Source organism: Mirounga angustirostris, unplaced genomic scaffold (genome assembly GCF_029215605.1).
Source record: "Mirounga angustirostris isolate CCGP_5_RB_7025 unplaced genomic scaffold, mMirAng1.0.hap1 SCAF_6, whole genome shotgun sequence".
NCBI classification, from domain to species: Eukaryota; Metazoa; Chordata; class Mammalia; order Carnivora; family Phocidae; genus Mirounga; species Mirounga angustirostris.
The window spans coordinates 52,928,783-52,947,492 of NW_026991714.1; the positions used below are offsets into that span (position 1 = coordinate 52,928,783).

Sequence of the window (18,710 nt, forward strand, 5' to 3'; positions counted from 1 at the left end):
CACTTTTTATATTTAAATGGAATCAATTTACTAATATTTGATTAAATTTTTTCCTATCTAAATTAATGAGAGAGATCTATCTGTAGTTTTCTTTTAGTGCCTGTGGTTTTGATACCAGGGTGACTTTGTCTTTATTTGGCAGCCTCCTCCTCATTTTTCTGAAAAACTTTATATAAAATTAGTATTATGTCTTCCTTAAGTGTTTGATAGAATTCACCATCTGGGATGGGTATTTTCTTTGTGGGAAGGTTTTTTTTATTTTTATTTTTAAAAATATTTTATTTATTTATTTGACAGAGAGAGACACAGCGAGAGAGGGAACACAAGCAGGGGGAGTGGGAGAGGGAGAAGCAGGCTTCCCGCCGAGCAGGGAGCCCAATGCGGGGCTTGATCCCAGGACCCTGGGATCATGACCTGAGCCGAAGGCAGACGCTTAATGACTGAGCCACCTAGGTATCCCTGCTGGAAGGTTTTTAAATTACTATTTCAATTTCTTTCATAGATAAAGGGTTGTTCTGGTTTTCTGTTACTTCTTGAGTCAGTTTCTATAATCTGTGTTTTTCAAAGAATTTGTCCATTTCCTATCAGTTGTTGAATTTACTGGCAAAAAGTTAATACTCCCTTATTATGCTTTTTAATCTGATGGATTTGTAGTGATGTCCTCTTATTTCTGATATTGGTAATTTATGTCTTCCCTCCTTTTTTCTTGATCAGTGTAACTAGAGGTTCATCAACTTTTTTTCAAAGAACCATTGGGTTTTTTGCTCTAACCTTTATTCTCTTCTTCCTTTTATTTACTTTGGGTTTAATTTGCTCTTTTTTTCCTAGTTTACAAAAGTAATCACTAGAACAAACCACAAATGTTCCTATATACCAAAATAAATAAAATAAAAATAAGGAGCAAAGAACATATCATATAGAAGAATAAATACAGTAAATATAACTAAATTAGATACCTTTCATAAAAAATATGATAGAGTTTAGTGCAAACATATCAGTCATGACAATAGATACAAATGGGCTTTAACTGCCTATTTAAAGAAAAAGATTTTCAAACTGGCTCACAAAGTAAAACTTAATTCTATGCAAATTTAAGAAAAATACCTAAAACATCATGATGCAAAAAGGCTACAAGTAAAGGGCAAATGCGCAAAGATACATGAGGCAGGTGGAAACAAAAGAAAATAAGAATTAAAAGCCAGGTATCAAAGTAGAATTAAGACAACAAATGAAGTAAATCTGACAAAGGAGGATACTTTATAAAGCTAAAAGTCACAATCTGTAATTAAGATACAGAATTATGATTATATATGCATTAAACAACACAGTGACCACCTATATAAACTACAGATGATGCAAGGAGAAATAGAAACACACTAATAATAAGAGACTTTAACACACAGGTCTATGGACAAAATAATATAAAAGAGCTAAGTAATATAATCAGTAAAATAGACTTTATGCATATATATCAAATACTATACTATGAGAATAGAGACAAGAAAATATACTTCCTTTCCATGCACATATAGAATAGTCAGAAAAATTGACCATAAATTATGTGACTAAAAAAGTCAGTAAATTTCATGAAACAGAAATACTACAAACACTGCAATGCACTAAAGCTAGAAATTAAAAATGAAATTAAATACAAAAGCTCCTTCCACCTAAAAATTTAAAATTTTGCTATTAATAGAAATATAAACAGAATTACGGTAAAACAACAATTGAGCAATAAAGATAAGAATCTATTAAATATATATATATATATTTTTAAAGATTTTATTTATTTGAGACAGAGAGAATGAGAGAGAGAGAGCACATGAGAGGGAGGAGGGTCAGAGGGAGAAGCAGACTCCGTGCCGAGCAGGGAGCCCGATGTGGGACTTGATCCAGGGACTCCAGGATCATGACCTGAGCCGAAGGCAGTCACTTAACCAACTGAGCCACCCAGGCGCCCTATTAAATATATTTAAAACAGTGATCAAAGGAAAACTATGGCCTTAAACATTTATAGTAGTTAATGTAAAAGAATGAAAACAAATCAAATTCTCAACTCAAACAACTAGAAAACGGAACACAGCAAGTCAAAAGACAACATAAGGAAGGAAATAATAAAAGTAAAACCAGAATGTAGTGAAACGGGAAAAAACTGTAGATCTAATTAATAAGTCAAAATACTGATTCTTTGGAAAAACATAAACAAAACAGACATACCACTAGCTACCTTTTTCAAGGAAAAAAACATTGAAAGCACACATATACAAAATGCAAAATATCAAGGGGTAAGGGATGCCTTGGTGGCTCAGTTGGTTGAGCATCTGGTTTCAGCTCAGGTCATGATCTCAGGGTTGTGAGATTGAGCATGGAGTCAGGCTCTGCGCTGGTAACAGGGCCTACTTAAGATTCTTTCTCTCCTTCTCCCTCTGCCCAGCCCATGCACCCCTCCTCCGCCCCCCACTCACATGTGCTGTCTCCAAAAAAAAAAAAGTCAAGGGGCAAATAACTATTGATGCAGAGATTTAAAATTAAAAGAAATTACTTTGTACACCTCTATACAAATAAATTTGAAAACGTAGATAAAATTGATAATTTTCTAGGGAAATATAGTCTACCAAAATTGATCCGAGTAGAAAGGGGAAATTTCATAGAATAGAGAAAATTATCAATAAACTACTTCATAAAAAAGCACCAAGCCTAGACAGTTTCACAGAGAAATTCTACCAAACTTTCAGAAAGGACATAGTCTCAATGTTGTATAAATTATTTCAAAGCACAGAACATGCAGGAAAACTTCTAACTCATGTTCATGAAGTAGTATATATCTATATTTATATCTATATCTAACCTGATAAAGACAGCACAAGAAAATTAAAGACTAGCATCACTTCTGAATATCAATATAGAAACACTATATAAAATATTAGTGAATAGATTCAAACATCACATTAACAGTACACCATGACCAAAATGTGTGTACATAGAATGCAAAGATGCTTTAATTTTAGGACCTCATTCATGTAATTCATAATAATGGGTTTAAGGAGAAAATTCATATGATTACCTCCATAAATACTGAGAAAACCCTTGACAAAATTCAATACCATTCCTAATAAAAAGCATCCAAGAAAATAGGAATTGTTGTACATGGATACTTCCTTAATATGATAAAATCTTCATACTTCAATCCTAAAAACAGCATATTAGTTAATGGGAAAACACCAAAGTCATTCCTACTAATGCCAGAAACAAAGTAAGTATGTCCAATATTTCCATTACTATTTAACATTTTACTAGAAGTATTAACCCAAACAACTAGAGAAAAACAACAACAACAAAGGCATTAACAATTGAAGAAGAAATAAAACTACTGATATGCAGATGACATGATAGGATGTTCAGAAAACTCTAAAGAATCAATGGCAAAAGTAACTCAAAGAATAAAAAAATTAAGTAAGGTAGCTTTCATATACATTAATGGCAATTGGTTAGAAGCTACAGTGAAGGGGAAAAAATTACAAAAGAAACAAAAAATAACACTTAGGAATAACTTAAGAAGAAATGTACAAAACTTAAATGAAGAAAAGTATAAAACATTCCTGAGAGATAAAAAAAAACAGAACTGAAGAAACAGAAAGACAGATTTCATTTTTTAATAGAACACATCATAAAAATGACTGTTCTTGACTTATAAATAAATTTGATCCCAATAAATATCCCAAGGTTTTTTCTTAGAGCTAGATATGGTGATATTAAGTTCATTTGGAAAAACAAACATGCAAGAAATTTAGGAAAACACTGAAAAAGAGAGTTATACAGGAGGGGTATTAATAACCCTACTATGTATTAAAATATACTACAAAGCCTCAATAATTGAAACATTGTAGAAAACAGTGTGGTAGTGTTGTTATGGCCTACACTAGAAGATCTAGAACCCAGCATGCACAGAAATTCAGTATATAATAAAGATGTTATCTCAAATCACTGGGGGCAAAAAGAGACTTTTAAATAAATGATACTGGGACCAGCTGGATATTTACAAAAAGATAATAGTAAGCATTTCACACCCTACACAAGATAAACTCAGAGAGACCATATACATACTATAAAAAATACGGGTAAATTCCTTTGTAACCTGAGGAAAGGGGAAGCCTTCAAACTCCGCCTCAAAACCCAGATGCAATAAAGTAAAAGATTTATACATTTGACAATATTAAAAAAAAAAACCACAACCTTTTGCATGACCAAAAATACCATAAGCAGAGTTGAAAGGCAAATGCAAACTGGGAAAAAGAGTTTGTAACATGTAGCACAGATAGAAGGCTATCACTGTTAATAAAGAGAGAACTTTAAAATGAGGAGAAAAAATATAAAAACTATTGAATAGAAAAATGGGCAAAAGATGATAATAAACAATATTAAAATTATATTAAAAAGGCCCCCTAAACATATGAAAGATATTCAACTTATGTTAAGAGAAATGCAAATTAAAACCACACCGAGATTCCACTTCTCATCTATTAGACTGGCAAAATTCAAAAGGTTGACAATATACTCTGTTAGTGAGGCGATGAGGAAATAGTCACCCTCATATGTTAGGATCAGAATGGTTTCATCCCCATAGAGGGGAATTTGGTGATATTTAACAAAATTACATATGCAGTTAACCTTTGGCCCTGCAGTCCCATTTCTAGGAATTTATCCTGAAAATAAACCTCCAACAACACTGAAATATTCATACACAAGGCTATTCACTGCAGCATTATTTGTAATGGCAAAACATTGAACACTATCTAAATGCTCAAACATAGGAAACTGATTGAACAAACTGTGGTACACACTAGAAGAATGCAGCTGTGGAGAGAGAACAAGGAAGATCTCTATGAACTGATATGGAATGAATTTTGGAATAAATTAAGTAGAAGGCAAAGTGCAACAGAGAATATACACAATGCTACCTTTTGTGTAGGACAGAAATGGAAATAAAAAAACATGCATATGTCTGCTTAATTTTGCAAAAGTAAGCATAGGAAGGATAAATCAGACTATAAAGCACCAAAATAATAAATGGTAACAAAGGACTATAATCCATCAACTAGAATAAAAGTCTATGAATCCATAATGCCAACCAATCACTCAGAACAAGGAATATTCTTCCTTATAGCAGAACGTTGATAGAAAAGTGGGAATTTTTTTTTTTTAATCACCATTTTACAACCATCATAGTAATAACTAATTTGGGTAGAAATTATCAATGGATGTGAGTGAAAGTGAGTACAAGTTTGATAAGGAATAGGATATTTACATGGATTTGAAGTATCTGTCAAAGTTCTTACTAGTTACAAAAAGAAAAATAATAACTTAATAGGAAACTTTGGGGACTCCACTTAACCAAATGATCAAAGTTAACATAATCAGTAATGGGACAAATAGATACTATGTACTTCTGTGATGTACTGAGGACAAAATATCACTTACTAGTACTCCTGTCAAAAATGAAGGGGGGGAATTCGGAGGGGGAGACGAACCATGAGACACTATGGACTCTGAGAAACAAACTGAGGGTTCTAGAGGGGAGGGGGGTGGGGGGAGGAGCCAGCCTGGTGATGGGTATTAAAGAGGGCATGTACTGAATGGAACACTGGGTGTTATATGCAAACAATGAATAGTGGAACACTACATCAAAATACTAATAATGTAGGGGCACCTGGGTGGCTCAGTCAGTTAAGCATCTGCCTTCAGCTCAGGTCATGATCCCAGGGTTCTGGGATCGAGCCCCGCATCGGGCTCCCTGCTCAGTGGGAAGCCTGCTTCTTCCTCTCCCACTCCCCGTTTGTGTTCCCTCTCTCGCTGTGTCTCTCTCTGTCAAGTAAATAAATAAAATCTTAAAAAAAAAAAACAACTAATAATGTAATGTATGATTTATATAACATAATAAAATAAAAAAAAAAGGAAAAAAATGTATATTGAATCTACCCATGAGGAAACATCAGACAAGTGGCCTATGCTTTTAAATGTGGAGGGAACTACTACAGATTATCTAGAACTCAACAAACATGACAAATAAATGCAGTGCAATCATCTGCTCTGGAATATGGACTGGGAAAAAACTGTTAAAAAGAACAAGTCGTTAAGCGTCTGCCTTCGGCTCAGGTCATGGTCCCAGGGTCCTGGGATCGAGCCCTGAGTTGGGCTCCCTGCTCGGCGGGAAGTCTGCTTTTCCCTCTCCCACTCCCTCTGCTTGTATCCCCTCTCTGGCTGTCTCTCTCTCTGTCAAATAAAATCTTAAAAAAAAACAATACTGCAACAGTTGGTGAAACTGGAATGGGGACTATGGATTAAATAATGTTTTTATCAATGTTAAATTTCCTGCATTTGATAAATGAACTGCTGTAAGAGAATTCTATGTAAAAAAATATCCTTGTTCTTAGACAATACACACTGAAATGTTCAAGAGTACAGGAATATGATGTATGCAATATACTCAAATTGTTCAGAGAAAAAGATTTGATACAACAAGGAGGGAATGGTAAAGTGAATGTGGCAAAATGTTAACAACTGGTAATCTGGGTAAGGGATATATGAAAGTTTTTTCTTTTTCTTATAATTTCTTGAAAATTTGAATTTTTTTCAAATAAAATTAAAAAGTTGTTTTTCCAACCTGATAGGTTAACAATCATGTCTTGTTCTGATGTATGTTTAATTATGTGTAAGGGGGACTAAGCTTTTGTATGTTTATTTACATTTGAAAATCTCTTTTTACACCTTACTTATTCATACCTTTACCTATTTTTCTATTGTGTTTTTCAAGGTTTTTTTTCTCACTGAATTTGTATGAGTTTTATGGGAATTATTGTTTTTTTCTGTCATGTATGCTCCACATATGAGTTTGGCATTGATTTTTGATTTAGTTTATAGTGCTATTGTTGTTATTGTTGTTATAAAGAACAAAAATTCTTAATTTTTAGACAATCAAATTTATCTTTCTTTATGGCTTCTCAGTTGTATCCTGCTTGGAAAGGTCATTTTTACTACCAGCCAACTAATGGTATTTTCTAGAACTTTTAGAATTTTGTTTTTTAGGTTTAAAATATTCATCCACTGGGAATTCCATCTTTATTTTTTCCCCCAAATCACCATTTTCCTAATGACATTTATTGAACAATTCCACTTTCCTCCACGGACTTGAAATGTCAACTTCTGGACTCTTTTCAGCTCCACTGATCCATACCTTCTCTAGTACCAAAATGTTTGTAATGTTTTACTATTTCTTAAGGCCAATGGCCCTAATCTTAATTTCTGGAAACTTCCTGGCTATGCCAGTATACATACACACACACATATATATAATTTCCTTATTCTTAAAAAAAAAATCCCTTCCATTGCATTTCATGATCTCATACTCCTGGTTTTCCTCTTCTCTCTTCTCTAGTTATTCCCTTTTTCCTCTGCCAGTTGCTCTTTCACTAACCATCCTTCAATGCTGGAAAAATTTTAAGGCTTTCTCTTCTCTCTCCCTTCTTGGTGAGCTCATTGGCATTGATTTTTTGACCTTGTTTTTGGTGCTTTTTTGTTATAAAAAAGTTTAAAATTTTTATGCAATCAAATTTATCAACCTTTTATAAAGGTTTCTGGGTTAAATCCTGCCTTAAAAGGATTAAGCCATCATAGTTTATTACTATGAGTTGATGACTCCTAAATTTTAATCTCAGTCTAACCTCTAAGATAAAAGACTCATAACAGTGGCCTGGCTCAGTATCTCTATTTAGAGATCTTATAGGTGTTTCAAATTAATATATCTAAAACAAAACCCATGATCTCATCTCCTCAAACTGCTCCTTTCTCCAGTAAATTTGTAGCACAAATTCCCAGAAATGGGACTGCTGAGTCAAAGAGTGTGAAAAAAAGTGTACACATTTCCTTTCAAGGAGGTTGTATCAATTTATATTCACACTAGCAATGTAGCTCCATTACCTTGTCTCCGTGGCCTTGTCAACAGGGTGTGGAATCAAACTTCTAGATATTTGGAATCTGATAGATTATAATTTTGTAATCTGAGAAATGAAAAATAGTACTTTGGTATAATTTATGTTTCAGTCATTTTGAACAACCTGCAGCAGATTTTCATATGTTTAAGGGCAATCTGAATTTGTTTACTGCCCATTTTTTGGTTACATCATTAGTCTAGGTTGTTGACCAATAAAATCTCTTGCTGTATTAAAGAGATTATTGTCTGTGATAGTTGCAAATATTTTGCTCCATTTTATCTTTTATTTTTTTTAAGATTTTATTTTTAAGTAATCTGTACACCCAACGCGGGGCTAGAATTCACAACCCTGAGATCAAGAGCTGCATGCTCTATTAACTGAGCCATCCAGGTGTCACCCACTCCCTCACTTTGTCTTTGACTTTTATCTTGTTATGTTTTTTTGTTTTACCCTGAAAAAATTTTTTATTTTTATGTAGTCAAGTCTATCAGTATTTTCTTCTATGCCTTCTGTGTTAGTCAATTAGAAAGGCCTTTCTCAATTCAGGATTAAAAAGAAATTGCTCCATGTCATCTTCTAATATTTTCATGGTTTCATTTTGTATTTTTAAATCTTTGATCCATTGGAAGTTATCCTGCTGGGGAGAAGAGTGATAGTAAAGTGCAAAAGGGACCATGTCTTTGCTTAAAGCCCTTTAATGGTTTTCTATTGCTCTTAAGATTAAATTTCAAATTCTTAACATGGTCTATTAACTCCAGTGTGATGGGGCTCCCTTCTTTCTGTAAAATCATTATGTAACATCCTCCCTTTTGCTCTCTGGGTCTCACTGGGTTTCTTTCAGTTTCTCAACCTATGTCTCAGAATTTTTTTTTTTTTTTTAAGATTTTATTTATTTGACAGAGAGAGACACAGCGAGAGAGGGAACACAAGCAGGGGGAGTGGGAGAGGGATAAGCAGGCCTCCCGCAGAGCAGGGAGCCCGATGCGGAACTCGATCCCAGGACCCTGGGATCATGACCTGAGCTGAAGGCAGTCGCTTAACCAACTGAGCCACCCAGGCACCCTATGTCTCAGAATTTTGCAATGAGCTGTTTCAGAACCAAAGTTAAATCTCTCTGTAATACGCTAAATCATCCGCTTCTTTGTAGCACCTATAAACTGTAATTAATTATTTGTGTAATTATGCATTCAATGGATATCCTCCCTGCTAGATTATAACCTCCATAAGAACAGACACTCTAGGCATCTTGTTCACTACTATATGTAGCCTTTTTTCCCCAAGTACAGTGGCTGAAACAGTAGCTTTTCATATATTTATTAAATAAATGAATAAATGAAAACAGATTTAATGAAACATTCTTTTCATATACATCTAACTTCATTTTTTCCCGATTGTTAGTTCTCCAAGTAACTGCTGATTTATTATTTATTCTGCTGAACAATCCATATAATCAGGAAGGTAATGTTTCATGCAAATGACTGATATGAGGTATCCTATCAGACACTGATCTCCTAATGAATTAATAAACTGTATTCTGACTTATAAACTAGTTTATTAGTATGGCTAGGGAGAATCAAATCCCTAAACTTTACCTTTGGTTGACAGAACATGAAATTGGTCTCTAAAATAAAAACCAGGCTTAGAATTTATAACAATTTATATCTTTGGTATTATGAGTTAGAATCAGCAGTAAATACCCAAACAGGTACATGTTGGTTAGCAGAACATGAACTCATAGTGCTCTCCTGACCAATACATTATGAACGCATCCAAACCACCAGTACAACTCACCTCTTGAAAGTTATGTTGAGTAAACTTGTCTGCTATCCTTAGCAACTCACGACATGAGTGTGTGTCAGCAAAAGCCCGAATGCCCAGGCAATTAGAGGGATCTAACTGTCTCTTTAAGAATTCACAGCAAGCTTCCTGTATCTCTGCCAGCTGAAGGAGGCAAGCAGCTGGCAGAAGGGTCTGAACATTGCCCTCTTCCACGGTTATTTGGGAGGTATATGCAAAGTCAATCAGTAGCTCCATAGCCCGCTCATCTATGTCTCGAATCACAACTTCTGTCTGACGGCTCTCTGCCAATTCTCCTGTAAACATAGCTCGGAAGTAGGGACTACAGGCTGACAAAATGACTCGATGGGCATATATCTTCTTAGCGCCCACAACTAGCACCACATCGCAGAGCTCCCGGTGCTTTCTCAGAAGGTTAATCACTTCCAAGGTTTGTCGAGGGTGCTTGTCTGAGATATAGGGCATGCGGGCAGGTTGGGGAACCCCTTCTGGCAGTTTATTGGGGTCTCCAAGGGTGCAGCGGCTTGTTACATCCATTCCAGTCTCTCCTGGTCGAATGTTGGTACACCTACAGGAATGGGGGAAGGAGGGAAGAAAGATGATGGCAATATTATTAGAAACTCACTCTTGCCATAAAGTGTTCACAGTCAAGAGATAGGGAAACCTGCAGGTAATCAAAAGGGAGAACTAAGCTCCCAAAGAACTTCCTTTCTAAGAACACTAAAACTCATAAACTTCCTTAAAGTCTTCTGAAGAACAAACATTATTAATCCCAAATCAGGGCACTTTCATTATGCACTTCCATAAAATAAAGGACAATTCTTTTTTCATCTCATAAGTACTCAGACTAGACTGTCTCGGGCCACATCTTTTATAACTACCTGCAAGACATTAATAAAAGTTTATGAAAAACACTTGTAAATTATTCTCTCTCTGAACAAAACAGATCTGTGGACTTTAAATCCTTAATCTGGTTTAACCAAAATATTGATATTTGTTATTTTTCTAAAACACAGAAATGTTTATTTCTCATTATCACAGATAATATTTTAGATTTCTCTCAGGTTCAGCACAAAGCTATAAAATATTATAGCCCATGCTGCATGAAAAGATCAGAAAAAGGAGGCCGAGGTCCTCCAAATTAACTTTATATATAGTACTATATTTCCTTTATTTTAAGATGCATAGTTTTCACAGTTTGTACAGTCTATCACAATGGTGCTAAGTAAAAAACAAACTAAACTAAAAAAACAAAAACCCAAAATACAAGCCCGGGTTACAAAAACTAGTGTGTTGCTGGGATGCTACAGATAATTGTGATGGCCAGACATAATTCAGGACATTCTTTGGTCTGTGAATGAGAGGAAAGCTTAGAATCAAACTTTGTGATATTGAAGAAAACTTAGGTATTGATTATATGGATAAATACATGTTAGACTATCAGCTAATAAAAGCTTTACATACCTTTAATGCAATATTTACACTTCTAAAAAGTTATTAAATGAGTCATGTGTCTTATAAGCAAGGAAATATAGTAAATAACTATGTAATCACATTAGTTTGTAAAAAAGGGAAAGACTCAAACCAAAGATTTTACAAGCCACTCACAGGGAGAAACGAGTTAAAATTCTCTTCTCTGCCTAAGTCTTAGTCCAGCCATAGATGTCTCAAAATATTTTACCATACCTTAAATTAAGATTTCTTTTATTTTTCTCCCCAAGTCTAACAGCTCTGACACTTGGGTACTATGGCTACTCTGTCATTAGTTAGCATAAAGTTTCAAAGCACACTGTGTAACAGATGGACCTGGGTTGAAATGCTAGTACAGATAATTACTGGACAAGTTACTTATCCTTCCTAATCCCCAGTTTCTTTAACTCTAAAATGGGTAAGTATCTACCCCATATGGTAAAGATTAAATGAGATAATGTACATAAAAGCTTCCAGCTCAGGGCTTGCTGACAATTACATGTTAACAATTTTAAATTGTAGCTATCCTAGTAATAGAACTATCTACATTCCTTTTAGATAAGGTAGTTATGCTTATCCATATTAGAAATCAAATAAAAAAATCTAATCTGAGTTGATATGCTTCAATTAATATTTACATAAATTTTGAATTAATGATAATCCAGCAAGTCTGGATTGAAGTTTATCTTCACTTAGAAATCTTTTCTTCACAGTTTATGAATATTAAAGTGGTAAAGAAGATGGCAGGTAAAATATTTTTTTATTTAGTAGAACTCTTAAGAGCCTCGAGAAAGACTTTGTTAAACTAATTTGGGCTAGAGATATTAAATCTGATAATAAGCCTCATTCCTTTAAAAGTACTACATATGTCATGGACATGTGGGTGGCTCAGTCAGTTAAGCGTCTGACTCTTGATTTTGGCTCAGGTCGTGATCTCGGGGTTGTGAGATCGAAGCTCCACACTGAACTCTGTGCTGGGCATGGAGCCTGCTTAAGATTGTCTCTCCCCTTCTCCCGCTGCCCCTTCCCCCCCGAAATAAAAGTACTACATATATCCAATTGTTCCTACCAAATCAGTCAGAATTGATGAAGGTTTACTATGATCACAAAAGAAATGTATAGCACGTATTGAATGGAGCACTGGGTGTTATATGCAAACAAGGAATCATGGAACACTACATCAAAAACTAATGATGTAATGTATGGTGACTAACATAACAATAAAATTAAAAAAAAATGTATAGGTACATAAATAGACATTCTCCACTTTACAAATACTTTTCTAAAAGTTTAATTTTATGCTGCCTGGAGGTTTGTATTTGTCTTTAGTAAGAGTGCTGTAAGTGTGGCTAGGTTTAGTTGTAAAATCAATTCGGTGTGTTAAAAGCAGCACTAAAAAAATGAAATAGAAGAAAAAATATTGGCATACATTCCTTTTAATTAAATATGTTTCAACTATGTGTTCTATACACATTTAAGTTCATATACATTTGCATAATTAGGTCCCTTTGCAGGCTGTATATCAAATAAGTTTAAAAGCCACTGACACAGAATTCTGACCTGAGTTTTGAAGTCCTAAGACAAAAGGGCCAAGAGGTACAAGGAGAAGGAAAAGAATATCTGTCATTTTGGTATTGATCTAGGATTTGCTGTTGCTATTGTTTTTGGTGGCTTTTGGGTAGGGTGATGGCTGGAGCTTGGGAAGCTACTTTTATGCAAAGACTCTGGAAGTCTGTAAGTTGGGCATTTCTTATATATTTAAGTACGTGTTACCCTAATGGTGCTACAGGACACACTCTTGAGAGGCTGTAATAATTATTTTCCTTTAAAAAAGGATCTGAAAAAAAAAGTGGCAGCTCTGTAAATTTCTCAAATTTGATACACATTGCATCACAGGATCAGGGTATATATGTATTAGTAAATTTTACATGTTAATGTTCTCCAGAAGTCTTTAAATATGAAAACCATCCTTCCTTGCTTGGCATAATCTGTTACCTAGCTTGAAGAATGGAGACTGAGATGTGAAACAGAATGGACCATCAGATCATTTAGCATAATATCCTCCTTTAACAGATGAAGAAACTGATTTGGTTAGGTGACTTGCTAAAATCATGAAGCTATCCTTTCAGTAGCAGAGCAGGTCTCCTGATGCTTTTGGATAAACCACAATTGTCTCCTGGGGCACTGCAAATATTTAGTAACTGGGATTGATGTGAATGCTGGGTTGGGGAGAGAAGGGAGTTGTAGAATTATTTAACAATTCAAAATAAAATTTTCAGTTTTTTTCCTTGTGGATATCCAAATTTCAGTACAATTCTTTTTTAAAAGCCTAGGAAGTTGCAATAAATGCAGATTATTTTGGTCCAGTCATCATAAAGAACTTCACCGGTGAACTGTCAGAAGAATCAACGAACTTGGTAAGAGGCCTACAAAATGAATGTTAAGCTTGAGGAAAATAGCAAACAAAATTGAACCTAAGTCTTTTCCAGCTAAACAATACTGGGATAGTCTAAGAATTTTTCAAAATTATCTTTAAACATTTAAACTTTAAACATAAGAAATTACATTACATTTCCAATAAAATATAGTCAAAGGCTTATTACCTTTTAAAAAGTTATTCCAGATAATATATGAGAAGCAAAGTTTACATGTTATGTTCATATTTCAGAAATTCAGGGGTTAACTTGCTAGATAAATGCCACAAATTTAAACTGACACATAAGTGTAATGAAGATATTTGGATTTTCATAATCATCACACTGTATCTACTGATACGCAGAGAAAAGAGATCTATGCCCCTCTAAAATGGTAATTATTCTTTTAACAAATATTTACTAATTGCATATAATTTACAAAGCATTTTGCTCAAACTGAGAAAAATTCAAAGGAATATAAAGAGGCAACCAGGGAACCTAACTATTGAGAAGGGGAGATACGGGAATAACTAGAGAGAGGGCAACCAGGATACAAACTATGGTCAGAAAGGCAAAAATCAATAAAGTATTTGTTTATACTGGAAAGATCCTAGATCTAACTGGCATAAGCTACAAGGTTACTTCACAGGTATGTATTTTTGTTGTGAAGTAGGAATATTAAATTGGGTTATTCTGGAACTTAGGTGAAATATCCTATACCCATGGTCCAGATCATTGTATTTCTGCTTCTGATTCTATATTCACTAAGCAGTCTTCTGATGAATAATTCTTCCATGTTATTTAAAAGGGGGTTAGGTAGCTCCAACGTTCTGATCACTGGGTTTTAGGTCAGCCTCATGTGAGTCTCACAGACTTAATCATCTATGACTATATTGAGATAGTCTAGTATCTGGCCTGCAAGGGACAGTATCAGTTTACTACCCCTAAAGCTGTGGCACCAACAAGAACTGCAGTATAATAAAACACCTGTGTTGAAAGAGTCCCCAGGGAAGGAGAGAAGAAAAGGACATTTTGGGAAAAGAAACTACATTTACATTACAAAGGCACAGCCTGAAAGCAAAGAAGACAGTTGTGCCTTTCTCCCAACCTGTTTTTCCAAAGTACTTATAAATTCAATCTTTCTAGGCTTGGCCTTAGCCCATAGGTGATTCTGTATTCTAGAATACAAAATGTTCATAATTCTGACATCTGGTAGAAACAGCACTGTTTATGCTTGACAATTTAAAGACTAAAAAAAACTGAGCAGTTAAAGAATAATTTTTACCACCCACATAAACAATCAAGGAAGCTTTTAACCACAGTGCTTAAAGATACCTTGTACATAGTAGATGCTGAAAGAATAAATCACATGGTTAATTAACAGTGGTACAATCAAGCTTCTTTAAAAAAGAACCACCATTAAAAACAAGATAAATTCAAAAATTCCTATTTTAATATTGACATTGCATGTTGAAATGAAAACATTTTGTTGTAACTATAATTATGTACATAAAGACAGTACTATTAAACTCAGATATAAACAATTTTTTATTTTGCCTATATACAATATGGAAGCTAATTTCTACATATCTCCCTTTCATTTAAAAGTATACCATAGCAAAAAAAATTGTGCTATTATTACTGTATTAGTATAGATTCTGATTTTTAATAATGGCTAATTTGTAAACTCTTATCAAAGGTCTAGTTTGCAAACTTGCAAAAAAATCTCTTAAATGTGGTCATTCTCTAAAATTCGATCCTCTCTGCTCTCTACACACATTCTTAGGGGAGCTCATCTAATCTCATGGTTCCCATCACCCATATATGAATGGCTAAAAGAGCCTTATCTCCTGCCTGGATAAGGTCTCAATCTGGATCCATATGAATGTCTCTTATCACACAAGCTAAATAGATCTCAATGATGTATCTAAAATGGATCCCTTGATTCTCTACCTTCTCCAACATGCTCTCTTCTAGCTTTCCCCAGATTAATAAAAAGCAATTTCATTCTTCCAGTTGCTCAGGCCAAAAATCTTGGGAGCCCCTTCCCTTCCACACACCCTCAAACTTAATCCATCAGCAAATCCTGTCATTCTACCTCCAAATAATATCTAGATTCCAACTATTTCTCTGCATCTTCACCAGCCCCACCCTAATTCAGGCTATTTTCACTGTTTTATATTATAATAGTCTCATAAATGGTCTTCTTGCTTCTACCTTTGCCAATTTATATTCTCTTCTCTAAACAACCTAACTGATCCTTTAGAAAAGTCAGATTATGGGGAACCTGTGCGGCTCAGTTAGTTAAGCGTCAGACTCTTGGTTTCAGCTCAGGTCATGATCTCAGCGTCATGGGACCCTGCCCTGCATTGGGTTCCAATGTCATTGAAGAGTCTGCTTGACATTCTTTTCCCCTCCCTATTCCTCTCCCCTGCCCTTCCCCTCCCCTTGTGCACGCTCTAATAAATAAATAAAATCTTAAAAAAAAAAAAAGTCAGATTATGCCACTAGAGGAGTGCTCCAAATGCTTTAAACACTCATAGTAAAACACTCATATTAAAAAACAAAGCATATAAGGTTTACCAACATCTACATGACTCTTCCCCTGGCTAACTCTGCATTTTTTTTTTTTTAAGATTTTTAAATTTATTTGACAGAGAGAGAGCACAAGCAGAGGGAGAGAGAGGGAGAAGCAGGCTCCCTGCTGAGCAAGGAGCCCGATGTGGGACTCGATCCCAGGACCCTGGGATCATGACGGGGGCCGAAGGCAGCCGCTTAACCGATTGAGCCACCCAGGTGTCCCTAACTCTGAATTTATCTCCTACTGCTTCCCTCTTGCCCATTGTTCTCTAGTCACACAGACCTCCTTGCTATTTTCTGGGACATGCCAAGACTTCTCTCACTAAAGAGCCTTATTCCTTCCTCCTGAAAGGTTCTTCCCCCAGATAACTATGAAGAGCTCACTTCCTCATTTCTTTCAGATCTCTGCTCAAATGTCAACTTACCAGACCACTGTAGGGGCCAGTGGCAGGCCACCCCCAGGTGGGCCACTTTGGCATGAACATTATTTTGAGTTAAAAGCAATCCAAACCCAGCAGACTCAGAAAAAGCTCTTTACTTCCCCCTCAACTGCCTGCTTTACCAGGAAGAGAGCTATTAACACATTTCTCTTTACCTAAGAAACTTATCTACATAAATAGGGCACCTTTGTTTTCTAAACATCTTTCCCTTCTGCTAAAGGTCTTTCTCCCCTTTGTACCCTCAGACCCTACCCCTCCCCTGCTCATGTAAGTATTTCATTGCCTGACTATCTTTGGAATTTCCATGTCTGTATGGATTCCCCCTAAGAAGGCTATTAAATTTGACTTCATCCTGTTAATCTATCTCATTGTTAATTTGATTCTAAGTCCAGCTAGAAGGACCTTGAAGGGTAGAGGAAATTCCTCCTCCCCAACATGATGTTCTATGAAATAGCATCTCTTAAATTCCTACCACGCTATACCCTTTATTTGTTTCATTTTTCTTCATAAATATATTACCTACTGATATAGTGGCTTTTTCCCCCAAATAGAATATAAGATCTGTGAGAACAAGGCCCTTATGTTTTTCTTTGCTCACTGCTATAACCCAATACCTGGATCTAGTGTTCATTAAATTGTTGTTAAATGAATTCAGCTTTTATTCCTGCCCCAAAAAACTATACCTCCTGAAGTCTTGTCAAATTCTCTTGAAACCAGGTTTGTAGCCAGGCAAACTTGTAGCCAGGTTCAAACCTTACCTCCATCACTTATTAGGTATAATCTCAGGCAAATGACTTAACTTCTCTGATCCTCAAGTTCATTATTTGTAATGTAGGGATAATTAAACTTACCTTACAAGGAGTGACAGTGTTGGGATTTGTCTGAATGTAGGTCCTCTGATTTCAAAGTCAGTGCTTTATTATCCCAAACTGTCTTAGGCAACTGGATTGAGTATTTGAAATAGAAATGACTCTGGCAATCTGATTTATGTAGTTGTTATTCTTAGATGGGAGAAAAAAAGCAAGCATACTGCCCATGGCTGGACCATGTTGCCCTTTTAGGAGAATGAGAAGAAACGAGAAGAGGGATTACTGGTAGGCTGAGATTTGGAGTACCTCATTTTAAATGTCCTGAGAAGCAGTATTTAATTCTAACAATTTAATTCCAAAAGCCATATTTAATTCTATACACTAAGTTATTTCTCCTATGGTTCTGCTATTTTGTTTTTGTAAATGTGTACTTTAAAAAATCTAAGTGCATATCCTCCATTAGTCTCATTACATCCACAGGATTCTAACTGCAGAAAAGTGGGTTTTTTTGTACATTTTTCTGGGCACCTTCTGAAGGGAAGTTATAATAAGGGTCCTAGAAATAGAGTGTGTTTACACCTTGTCACAGCTATATTCACAACTTCTTTGTTTGGAGTCTGCTGAAATAAATACTCTAAAGACCTGGTGGGGGGGATGGTAAATTGAGGTGTGAACTGCTCCCCAGGACAGAACCCTACAAAAGGTTTTAATTAAACCTTGAGGCAGCAAGCTTTATTGTCCAAGTAAATATTCATCTAGAAAAACTAGAAGATCTCTAATTATTTGCTTTTTCAATCTGTGGCTTTCTATTCCAGTATTGAACTAATGATACTACAAATACAGACAAAAAGAAACTGAACCCAAATAACATTTTTATTAACTTAATTTGCAAGAGTAATCTACATGTACTTTAAGGTTGAAGGAGGCAAGTGAAAGGATTACTCTGGACCCTACCCACAGTTAACAAACTAGGGAGACCAAACAGAGCTTTTGCCTTCCCTCACAAAATGACTCTGTCAATTCAGGGAAAGAAATCAGTCTTTCTAAAACCAAAGGGTGTAAGATCTGCTAATAATAACCTTAGCAGATTTTTTATTCTTTTAGCACTGACGAAAAGCATAACTTCAAGATAAATTCTATTAATATCATATTTTACCATCAACTCTCTCAAACTTCAACATAACCTTGATTTTGTTCCTCTACTAGCCATTT

General features: G+C 35.1%; 1 protein-coding gene across 3 annotated transcripts in view; it reads right to left on the reverse strand.

Annotated features, from left to right (window-relative positions):
- The window catches only part of KLHL20 (kelch like family member 20), a 65,269-nt gene that overhangs the window by 39,434 nt on the left and 7,125 nt on the right, over positions 1-18,710 (reverse strand). For 2 of the 3 annotated variants that reach the window (XM_045877434.3, XM_064594308.1), the window contains exon 3: positions 9,780-10,353. In XM_045877434.3, coding sequence (XP_045733390.1) covers positions 9,780-10,353 — 574 coding nt within the window. Of the gene's footprint in view, positions 1-9,779; positions 10,354-17,540; positions 17,744-18,710 lie in introns of all 3 variants that reach the window. The other variant, XM_064594309.1, reaches the window with a different exon arrangement.